General features: G+C 34.6%; 1 protein-coding gene across 1 annotated transcript; it reads right to left on the reverse strand.

Annotated features, from left to right (window-relative positions):
- Window positions 1-4,054: 4,054 nt before the first annotated feature.
- Window positions 4,055-11,280, reverse strand: LOC129004254 (YTH domain-containing protein 1-like). Its single transcript, XM_054432745.1, has 2 exons — window positions 11,108-11,280; window positions 4,055-6,363 (listed from the first exon to the last, which is right to left on the reverse strand). Exon 2 carries the CDS (start codon window positions 6,317-6,319, stop codon window positions 4,958-4,960), a length of 1,362 nt encoding a protein of 453 aa, XP_054288720.1. The 5' UTR covers window positions 6,320-6,363; window positions 11,108-11,280; the 3' UTR covers window positions 4,055-4,957.
- Window positions 11,281-12,690: the final 1,410 nt, after the last annotated feature.

Consider the following 12,690-nt stretch of genomic DNA (forward strand, 5'->3'; position numbering starts at 1 on the left):
TAAAACGACGTTGTTACATCTTCTCATGAATTTGACAGAGGAGCATATAGTCCTAATTTAATTAATGATTAATTCTTTTCGAAGTGCACACAGCAATATTAGTGTTAATCCTTTGGGATTTTATTGTCTAAGTTACACCATTTAGTTGTAAACCTTATCTGTAAACCAAGTGATTGTGATTTCATTTCGTAAAATTATTTTGTATTTTTAGCTACAGGTACATTTTTTTACAAATTTACTTGCAAATCAAGGGCAGTGTGATTTTTGTCGGTATAATTATGTTATAGTGTTTTTTAATGCCCTCGTTTTAACTTCTCCTTCTCCACGCTACATAGGCCTAGGCCTAATTAGTTGACTATTCATTGTTGTTAAAAAGAACAGAACGATTATACAATTAAATATAAACGTCATGATTTTAATCACTCAATATATGACTGATTGTTAATCACTTCGTATTACATGCAATTAACTAATATGCTCTTTAGTATTCATCAGATTTTTTCTTTTGTACTGTATTTATAATGTGGTAGATTTGTTGACTAACATATGTCGAGGCTCTTGTTTACTTTTTATTGTTTACTCGCAAATAATGTCATGGCAACCAATTAACCCATAAGGCCCATGTTAAATTTCTAAAAGTTTGCATTCATGTAGGGAATATTCCTATGGTCCGATTTGTACCATTTCAGATTTATACCTTCCCATGGTTGGGTACTATGACTGTGTTAAATTTCGTGAAGATCGCTTCAGCCGTTCAGGAGGAGTATTTGTAATAAAAAAGCAGGAGTGTAGTATAAGAGCTTCGCTCGCTCCGCTCAATAAATAGTTTGTGTAAAGAGTATGTGTCTGTCTGTGTGTAGGCCTATAGAGTACTTCCTGGCCAATCATAAAAGAAATGAGAAAGTTTAGGTTACTCTAAAATTTTGGCCAAATAATGACTTGATATTAATGTATAGGAAAATGGATGATTTTAGATACGATACTTTATATTACATCCCTCGTTGATATACTGCTTTTAGTAAATTAAATTATAAAAAACACAATTAAATGTAACATTATAAATTGTTTGAATTAGAATTCATCTATATATATAAAATCCAATGTATGTTAGTTTGTTTGTTTGTCCTATTATGGACTTCGAAACCGCTCGACAGATTGTAATGAAACTTTCAGGCATTATTGAGCATTATTCAAGGATGGTTTGTGTGAAGTTTGGTGCAGGTCCGTCAAAAGGGCTCCGCCCCAGTGGCTCTGGAGTTTCCCATGTTAACCTTATGAGTACTCATATTTAAATGAAATTAAAAAACCTTAACAGCTGGTTCAAAAAAAAAAAAAAAAACTATTTGATTCTGTGATGTTCAATTGCATTAAAACTAGGTTTAATAGGTTTACCAACAGGGTGCAGCACTATTTAAATTTATGACAACAGCTAATTTGCAACCAAAAGGAGAGTGCGCGTAGTGAACAAACTTCAACCTGAAGGAGAGTTAGCGTACCCAACGAGCTAACCTGAAAGCAAGTGAGCGCAGCAAACGAGCTCCAACCTAAAGGTCAGTGAGCATAGCGAACAAACTTAAACCAGGACGTGATTGAGCCATGCGAACGAGCTCATCTTGAAAATGAACGAGCATTTGACATAAAACCACATCAGGATAGGACGACGTCTGTCGGGCCAGCTAGTATTTTATAAAGTACAATTAAAAATCAGGTTTTTTATCTGTGGCAAAACCAATACATGCCTGTTAATTTTATTTAATTTTTTGATGACATAAAAATTCTCACTACATGACATTTTAAATGAAGGATTTAAGGTGGGAAGGCTCCCTAATCACGCCTCTCCGTTGACAAAATTGTAGTAATATTTATACATTAGCCTTCAACTAAATAAATTATGGTATAAAAACTTTTCTCGTTTTGATTTATAAATTCAAAGAAAACATTAATAGCTATTTACCTTACAAGTGTAGTAAGAGCGTTTTTACATCACGCAGGTGAATGTTGTGCAACAAGCGGAAGCGAGGTCTGTACCTGAACTCGTCGCCCTCTTTCACGAAGTCCTGATACAAATCGGTGACAGCCTCTTGAACGACCAAGAGACATGTATTGTTCATCTCATGTGCATCGTCTTTTAAACACCCCAAAGCTACTTTATCAACCAGCTAGAAATAGCATCAGTGTTCATTTACCGCACCTCTTTTAAGAACATAAAAGTAAATAATAATATAAGTAAACAAACAACTAATGTCAATTGCATTGACCAGCTGCTGTTCACTAAATTAATCGAATAACGTGTGTAAGGCGTAGCCCTTTAGAAATCGGGCTCTGGGGCAGAGCCCTAAGATAATTCGTTCATACCAATACTTTTCGGCTAATCTACACACTCTGAGCTTCATTTTGATGTGCCACATGTCTATAATTTCATTTTTTATTTGGTTAATGGCCTTAACCATTTACATAAAATTTGATTATGTATCACTTTAAAAATATAGTACTTGTAAAATCGAATATTGTAGTACAGCCCAAACTGGCCGTAGTGCATTGAATACCAGACTAAAGTAAAAGTATTTATAAAATACACAAGTTAGTTGTTATTTTAAAAAATACTTGGCATTCTTTTGTAATTTGAACTGTTTTACGAAAAAAACAAATTTTAAAATAGAAGGTAATATCATTTAGGCCAAACTTAAATAGAAAGTATAAAGTATCAAAAGGTTAGCACTCCTCTTAATTAAACTAATGAGGTAAGAGAATTGGTTTTCTGGATTTTTTGGATGAAAGAAGCAGACCCTTTATTTGCATGGCCAGCCAGATGTCCTGATCTCAAGTTATGCCTATAGAATTCTTTGTTTGGGGATTTCTTGAAAGTGAATTGTATACTAACTACCTATGTATAAGGTTAAGAGTAGCTGATAAATTAACAGTAGCTGTGGAAACGTTGAGAGGAGCCATTTCCTTTAAGATTAGTTGCAGCAATAAAGAAAAGCTGAAGAACACAAAGTTTTAACCACTTTTTTAAAATTCTTAATGCAATTTTCCATGATTTTTGTCTGTTTTCAGTTAATTATATTATATTACCTTGTATTTAAATTTGTTTGGTAAAATAACTTAAATTGCATATAGTATCTTCTTCTTTTGATTACAGTAGGCCTACTTCTAACTTGTTTATTTATAAAATACTCTACTTTTACCTGGTATTCAACACACTATGACTAGTTTGAGCTTCCTATACTAAAATATTATATTCTACAAGTTTACTTATTGTCGCTAGCTTTACTCACTTTTTTCACTAAATGTGTTCTTGTTTGAAATATTATTCAAGTCAAATTTACAAGGTGTTACATGGATTTGGCTGTAGCAAACAATCATTTTTCTGATAGAAAAAATTCATAAAAAAATATTAATATATTGGCTATCAATTGAGAAAAATTAGATTTTATTAGGCAATGTCAAGAAAGTTAAAAAAATCTAAAAACGACTGTTGCCGGAAGTAGGAGTGAGATATAAAAATTGTGTACTTTTATTGCAATTTGCGTACGTAATAATGGCATAAAAATTAAAATCTTTGATACTGACTACCAAATATCCTGTATATATAACTTATAGGTACTGAAAATTTTGCCAGACCGTAAATATATAATGGTGTTACAGTGTTATACAGTTTCCATTTAAACCAGTCTCATCAAGCCCACTAGTGTTTGATTGGGTCTGAAGATGAACAGTGTAACTGGTTAAAATCAAACGCCAGTGTAATACCTTTAATTTACAGTATATGTGTTGATATATATCAAATAGTGTTGGAAAATGTATTTTTTACTATACCGATATTCCAATTATACTAGTACGAGCACGTAAAATTTGGGTAATCACTAAGTTATCCAACTAAACCGAGTCACAGTGAACCTGTATGAAAATAGATTATTTGGAATATAACATTACATTTTTTTAATATCGAGAATTGTTTTCTAAGTATAACCGTAGGCAATTTTTATTTATACTCAGTCAAACCAATATATGCTTATTAATTTTAGTCATCATAAGGCTACTGACGAGCTCATTTCAGTTATCTATAAATAACTTCTTTATTTTTTAAATCAAATTTGAAAAGAATTATGTTTGGTAAATTGTTAAAAATGGCATTAAAAACATAATCAAAACGGAGTAACTTAGCAAAAATGTCAACACGCCTACATATCATAATGAATTCTCAACTGGCAAACTTATATGAAAAAAAGAAAAATTCTAAAGGATTTCCAATTATATACATCATTATAAATATAAAAATATATACATACGCTAATATACATACTTTAAAATAGAAAAAAAAATCACTTCTATAGATATAAAAATACTTGCAGAGATCTGTCCACTGAGATCACTTTTTATATAATTCACTGTTTTAATATTAAGTTTTTATATACCCGTAAATAATTTATATAGCAAGTTTGCATCAATGCAAGTTTCAGTCTATGATTACATTTAAAAATGTAAGATAATTATAAAATAACAATTAATATCACAGTCCGTGAACAACCATTAGAGATCACCTGGCCTAATTTTAACCAGACAGAATTGTCCATAAGAGGAACTGACAGGGTAAACTAAGTCCTGCACAAACACACACACAGGGATTGGGATATTGTCCATTGTGCATATTATGTAGATAACACAGATTTTGCATTTAATTAAGTCCTTTCAATATTGTAAATCAACATATATTTTCACTAAGAACATAAAAAGAAAACCAATTAGTTCCTTGCAAATTGTAATATACAAAATATGTAGCTTCACTGCTCAACTAGAATACTACGCTAAAAAATCTGTTCAAAGCCAATAATACTGCACCAATCAGATTTAAAAATTATATCTATGGAATGGAGTTAAAACACAGATTTCAAATTCAATGGTAAAATAACAGCTTATGGTGCATCTAGAAGCAAGTCATAAAAAACCGTCTTCTTTATCGACGATCACGGTAGCGGTGACTATCTCTGTCTCGATCTCTTGGACGTTCACTGGTTCGCCAAAGGAACTCATCGACGGAGCGGTCGTAAGAGCGTTTGTCAGAATATCCGTTGCTTCTTGAAGAGGCTGGATACTCAGGAGGCAGAGGGAGCCCATCATAGTAGCGAGGGGGAGGAGGTATACCGTCATACGACGACGATGACGAGAATACTCCGGGTGGAGCAGCATAAGTCATCGGGTGTAGTTGATGAAGACTTCTCATATAATCAGCCACATACGCCTCAGCTGCAGCAGCTACTCCTCCATATGATCTTCCTCTTTCATCTCTTGAACCACTAAACCATAATGATAATCTATCACGATGGCGAGGTGATGAACCTTTATAGACAGCTCCGCTGCTACTCACACGGCTTCTACCACTAGAAAAGAATTTCCCTCGAGGACCTCTACTGAAAGAGTTACCCCTCCCTCTCCAGCTGGGGTAAGGTGCGGATCTAGAGGAGAAGCGTGGACTCGATCTACCGTAACCTTCACGTCTGTACCTTGAACTACGTGGACGAACATTCTTCGCTGCTTCTTTGGACTTGCGTAGAATAGGAGTGAGTTCTATGCCTTCATCTTCAGGAAACAGTCTACACAACTCTTCTGCTACTCTCGGTTCAATCTCTTGCCCATCTCGGCCAATCTTAACAGGTTTCCCTTCATTCCAAGGGTTGTAAAGGTGCATTGTAGAGTTGAAAGGCAATTCTTTTCTACAGATCCAATCAACTTTGAAAACACCTCCAAGTGCTTTAGCAGACAAACCAGGAGGAAGAACCCATGATATGGGAGCCACATCTCTCCTAGACTCACTGCAAAGTCTTGCAAACCCTGCAAATTTACCACTCTCTTTGACTGAAAATATGAGCAGTACATTTCTAGACTCTTTGAAAGCTGTATTCAACTTGGTTTCATTTTGAGGCAATGTTGACCACACTCCCTTTGCTTTTGACAGTGCCACATTTTCAGCATTGTTACTTTTAATGACAAAGAAGCGAGCATCCCGAAACAGATAATTTAGTTTGGTAAAATAATCATAAGATTTAGATGACTTTTCTCGAGACTTTGGACGCTTTGGCTCAACTGAAGGGCTTTTTTTCTCTCTTGAATGACTGCGTTTGTGTCTTCTTTTGTGGTCCAATGATGAACTGGTGCTGACTGAACTGATGCTGGGCTGGGATGACTCGCTTCCACTTGAAGATGAAGTCACTTCACTTCTTGTATCGTACTCTACATCTTCCAACTTCAATTCATCACCAACATCATCTCCAAAATTTATACTCAAATTTTCTGCATCTCCAGCATCCATAGCCTCCATGTTATCGATGGTTAGTTGGCTTTAAAAGATAAGGTCAAAGTAACCTGCAACAACAACAAGTTTTAATACTTTACAATAATAGAGACAGCTACAGTAGAGTCCTGCAAACTTGGCGTAATGTAGACTGGAAGGGTGCAGAGTTTGTGAAATGCCGGGTTATCGGGAACTAGGGTCAAAAATGAGAACAATACAGTTTTTTAGCTTTTTAACCACCCTTTTTAATTTATATTTATATTAAAAGTCAGTATTAAGTCATAAGATATAGTACAAAAAATCCTTGGTATGAGTTTCGAATGATTTGACTTGAGCTGGCTTGAGTTCATGTTTAACTGGGACTCAAAAAATCACTAATTCTCTGAGCCAGGTGATGGCCGAGTTATCCAGACTGCCGGGTTATCGAGTGCCGAGTTTGCGGGACTCTACTGTATCTGATGCAACTAAAACATGTGTTTTCAAAGTCCTCACTCAAGCACATTAGCAAACCGGGACTTTGTATCCTTTGTAATAGCTACTTTGTTTTTTTTTAGTTTTTGTAACAGAATTAGCCTAGATTTTATTTTACACTAGCTGTTGCCCCTCAGCCTTGCTTGGACATACTTTAAATAAGTTCTTTAAAGTACTTTAAATAATCATATCCGATTTTGATGAAATTTGGTACAAACGTGTAAAGCTACGTGAATCAGGATCGGACCATGGGAACAGGGTTTTATGGGATGATTTATGGGGTAAAAATTGTTTTTTCTTGTTTTTGACTCTCAAAACATAAAATTTCTCAATTTCTTTCCACACCATTTTGAAGAGGTTAAAAAAACAAATAATTTAGTATATTGAAGAAAGTGTTTTTGTATGGTTATTGGTTACGGAGAAAATTGTAAATTGAAAATTCCCACGTTATTCTCATAGAGAATAAATACACTGTTGTAGTTTGCTTGTTGTTAGATGGGTGTATTTTGACCAAAATTGGCAAATATATTTATTTTAAAAGCTAACTTATTAATGTTTTATTAAAAAACACAGTTTATTGCCCTCCCTATAGGCAGCAAACCTAGGTACTCGTTAAACCTAATGTTATTGAAATAAATTTAATTGAAAATCAAATCAGACAAATGGAAATTCGCTTAGCCTGCAGGTTTGCTGCGGCGGGAATATTTTTTCGGTCTAACTGTTGTACCAGTGCTTTGCAGTAAATTTTTAATGCTATTGCACTTCATAGAACCATAGAACCCAACTTATTGGTTTGTTATTTGAAACAGCTGTCAAAAAGCATATATTCTTTTAAAATATGAACACCCATAAGATAAGGTAAACCTGGGAAATTCCAGAGCCGCTGGGGCAGAGCTCCAGTTCAAAAATAAGAGGGAATTCAGAATGGGAATGGGGCAGAAAAATTCCCGTAAGTGTTTAGGAAAACTTCAGAAAGTTTCCTCCCGATCAGATGGCCAGTTTGGTAACGCATAAAAGACAAATGACAGACAAACAACAAACATACATTGGATTTTATATACAGGGTGTTTTTTTAAAAACTTGCATCTTTATTTATGTAAAAACCACAATAGATAGAAATATTCAGTTTGCGGGAATCATCTATTGACGTAGGGGGCACAATTTTTTTGAATTCAACGTTACATTCACATTCCCCCCCCCCCAACTTATTTTTTTTTTTGCAAGGTAGGCTACCCCTTGTGACATATCAAATGAAAAAGCATGAAAAAAGAAAATGTTTGGTGAAAAAAAAATTGAAAATCGGCTCATGAATTTGTGAGATAATCCCCCCCTTTTCCCCTTCCCATAACTTTTTTTAATAGCAAGGTACCCCCCCTTGTGACATATCAAATGAAAAATAAATTTCCCCAAACATTTTCTTTTTTCATGCTCTTTCATTTGATATGTCACAAGGGGTATCTTGCGATTAAAAAAAAATTAAGTTCTGGGGAGGAGGGGGGGGGGAAATATCTCGCAAATTTATGAACCGATTTTAATTTTTTTTCATCAAACATTTACTTTTTTCATGCTCTTTTATTTGATATGTCACAAGGGGTACCTTGCTGTTTAAAAAAATTAAGTTGGGGGAAGGGGGGGAATGTGAATGTAAGGTTGAATTCAAAACAATTGGGCCCCCTACGACAATAGATGATTCCCGCAAACTGCATATTTCTCTCTATTGCGGTTTTTACATAAATAAAGATGCAAGTTTAAAAAAAAAACACCCTGTATGGAAAAGAATCAGTGAAGGGATTATTTTTTAAACAGAATTTGAAGCGTTTTCTTTTACCAATGTTAAAATATTTTAATCGAGTCAAATTGTGTGAAATAAATTTTTAATCATTAAGCCTATACTATAGCCTACTTCTACTACTACAACTTTGGGTTTTGGTTATTTTTTAGAAATTTTAGAAAAGTCCTACAGATAATGCTAACATTTTATTTCAGTGCAATATAATTTGGTAAATAACTGGTTGTTTTTCATGGTTTTTTTTGTTGTTTCATGAAGCGTACCGATTCATGAAAGTAAGCTAACAATGTTGCCATTGCTACAACAATGTGAGAACTGTTGAATAATTTATTACTTACCGGTACTATTAGACAATGGAATAGTATAACTCTTTGTGTTTCTTACTAATGCATTAAATTAATGGCATGTTTTCCATACAAACAAATATTGTTTTAATGTTTATTTTTAGATCAATTAATACAATATAGTAGATTTCTCTACTCTGTCTTATTGGAAGAAGTTAATATTTCCCTTAAACAAACAAATTGTATGTATCATAAAATATGACCATAAATAGATATTTACTGCTACTATCTCCAACCAAAGATGCTTGGATATTGCAAATTGGACATTTTCACAATCTATAAAATATAAATGTTATTTACGGTAGAAACTCCTTCAACTACTCACTCGTATAGACCAGATCTGTAGCCTACCCTATCAAATGCATTTCATATAAAATGTATCTGCCCCAGCAAAACAATAGAGATTGGTTTTAACCGCCCTGACATTTGACACTGGTTGACTTGACAGATTTTTATAGGAATTTAGGGCTTAATGTGTTTAAGGCATTCCTTTCCCATGCTTATCACAGTAATATAGGCGATTGTGTTCTTACTGTAGGCTACACGTTATCAAAAATCACTATACGGGAGAATAAAAAACAGAGAAAATAGCTTCAAGTAAATATTAAAGTATGATCTATATAATTAATACGCCAACACAAAATTTGTCCTTTGAACTCCTCCGCCATTTGTTAACCGATTTCGACCATTCACATCTCATTGGAAAGAGTGTGTTGTGTATTTAAGTTAAAGCCTTTGTATATATCACGTAACCTTATAGGTACTTTCAAAGCTAAGCAAATTAGGAATAAAGAACAATGCATTAAAGTTACTGAAGTCTTACCTTTCCAACAGAAAACAGTTTGTAGAAATAATTCACCAAAACAACAAAAACCATAAAATTCATTGACATTTTGAGTGCCTCAGGGATCGATCTTAGCCCCTTTATTATTAATTTTTTACTTTAGAGCTTTCCCCAACTCAGTGACTTGAGTGATCTTTGTCTATATGCGGGGAATGCGGATGATACTAATTTGAAAACCACTGCAAAATCAAATGATGAAATTGAACTTAAGGCAATTTTCAATGTAGGCTAGCAGTGTTAAATCATTTTGTTAATTTTAATAAGTTAATTTCCTTCTTAATCCAGTTAAGACAAATATTATTAGTTTTCAAACCAGTGCGGCGCAGCCCGCAGCGTCGAACAAACCTGATTGCCAGGTGATTGGGTTTCAAATTTCAGTAGGGCCTATAACAAATAGCTAACAACGTGCGGTGATGTCCTGCTTTATGACAAGAGTCGACGTAGTTTGCCAAACACCCACAGATAGCAGCACTGCTTGGAACGTTGCTGGTTCCATTGTATTGCCAAAATTGCAGGGGAGAAAGACGGGACAACAAGTTATTTTTAAGTTTAAGACGGGGATTTTATGGGGAAATTTTACTACCAACCTACAACACAACAAAAAGCAAGTCACCCACTAGCCTACATGCTAACGTGGTATAGGTCTGCCTTTGACCGACGCTAGAGCAATAGATGTACAAAGATCTTAAGTACGAAAGGCATTGCTGAGCTTATCCGACCGGTTACGGCAGCACCTGAACACCGCTCAGCCTGTGTCCAATCGGATACGCCCGCAGTGAATGTGTTAATGCTTCATTCGATGATAAGTTATATCGTAGGGTCTCTGTGGAACAGTAGGCTCTAACTTACCTTTGGTAAGCTTCTGGCAAGTCACAAAGGCTACAGGCTTTGCCTAGGCCTAATACGGATTGCTTTTACATGAACAGAACTTTGATTTGTTTAACTTACAACGGGTTTGTTTTGGCTAAATGAAACGCTATGGGTTAGCCCTATAGCAATCAAATTCAAGCATTCAATTATGTTTTTTGTGTCCTCTAAAACATGACTGCACTAAGATAACTTACTGTACATAGGCCTAGCCTAGGGAAAACCTGAGTCCCCCCTGACCATAACAAAATGGTTTAACTTAGCCTAGTCTCTAGGCCTAATTGTGAGACAAATTCTAAGTTCGACTAGCCTACCTTACAAGATGCTGTAGGCTTTAAAAATGTTTTCAGGATTTGGGGAAAAGAAACTGAACAATAACCTAGAGTTAAAATACCTGATAAACATTCAACAAGCAATTCGCCATTAGATAATCACCTTAACAATGGCGAATATAGGCCTAATATAAACAACATTTGAAAGACACTTTTCAGTAAACTTACCAATAAACGTAATTTCTTCGAAATAAAAATATTACTTAATCATGTTAAATATTGTAATTATACACGATTGCTGCTTAATGCTGTCTCGATAATTTAAAAGTTCTTAAAACAAAACAAATCGGTCAACAAGTTTAATGCTATGAACAATATGAACGAGTTGAGTTCATTCAGGATGATAATGAGGACAGAACGGAACGGACTGAGGACTGAGGAGTAGTACCATAGACTAACCAACACAAGTAGACTTCTCATCCCATTGTAAATTTTGAAGCACGTTTTTCGTATCTAGTTCATGTACGTGACACAAAGGCGCTAGTGTCGATGAAACTTTGTTTCCATTATTTTAGGGTTAATTTCTTGATTTGTGCTTTACTGTTTGGTTATATAACTAGGTGACAAGTTATTGTTTATGATTAGATCGTATTATTTGGTTAAACGAGGTTTTAAATGGCTGTAATAACGGGAAACAAATTGTAAACAAAACACGACCTCTACATAAACCGTACATGAACTAACAATAAAATTGTCTTCAGCTGTTCCATAAGGATGAGAAATCTACTAAGGGAGTATGTTTTATCTATGGTAGTACTGACTGCACGATTTTTATTTCAGCTGCAGTTTTTTAATACGGACTACGGACGTACTGACCGTACTGACTACTGAGGGAGGAGTGAGGACTGTTGTGGTGAGGAGTGGAGTGGAGTAGGTAGGAGGCTAAGCTCAGTACAGTCCAGTCAGTACGCTCACTTCAATCAACTTCAATGCTCACTTCTCGTCTCAAACTCAATTCTCAATCTCATTCTCATCTCGATCTCACTCATCTCACTCATTCGTGCTCACTCACTCAGTATCTATATAAAATCATTGACTATATAGTCAATGATAAAATCCAATGTATGTTTGTTTGTTTGTTTGTCCTTTATGGACTCCAAAACCGCTCGACGGATTGTAATGAAACTTTCAGGCATTATTAAGCGTTATTCAAGGATGGTTTGTGTGAAGTTTGGTGCAGATCCGTCAAAAGGGCTCCGCCCCAGTGGCTCTGGAGTTTTTTTTATGGAAATGGCATTTCCACAATTTTGTTAAGAATTTAAAGGACTATAACATACTAAATTTTTATTTAAATCGATCGAGAGATTCCATTTTCGAGAAAATCTTATTTTCCCTTTATTTTATGGGTTTATATGGGAAAATTACCATTAAAAATAAAAAAAAACACTGATTAGTGTCTATACTTACCAAACCAAATTCCATCAAAATAGGACAACAGATGTGGCCTGTAGCTATGTACACATCCACACACACACACGTGCGCATACGAAACCCACTTTTTAGGTTCATAGGGACCTCAAACCACTCCTAAAACGGATATATTCACCCAAAACTAAAACTCGAAAATTTTGACGAAAACAATACTTACTATACTATGGTATAGAATGGGGAGAAAGTAAAAATCTAAGTTTAGTACGAAGGCATGGATTTTAATTTACTTTTAAGATTTCAAAGAATATTTTTAATTTGGTTGTTTTACTTCAAATAGAACCATTAATTCAAAATTTTCTAAAACGTTTGCTTGATGCCTT

Source organism: Macrosteles quadrilineatus, unplaced genomic scaffold, assembly GCF_028750875.1.
Source record: "Macrosteles quadrilineatus isolate MER2022 unplaced genomic scaffold, UCM_ALF_1.0 Scaffold_9__3_contigs__length_116548681, whole genome shotgun sequence".
Taxonomy (NCBI): Eukaryota; Metazoa; Arthropoda; class Insecta; order Hemiptera; family Cicadellidae; genus Macrosteles; species Macrosteles quadrilineatus.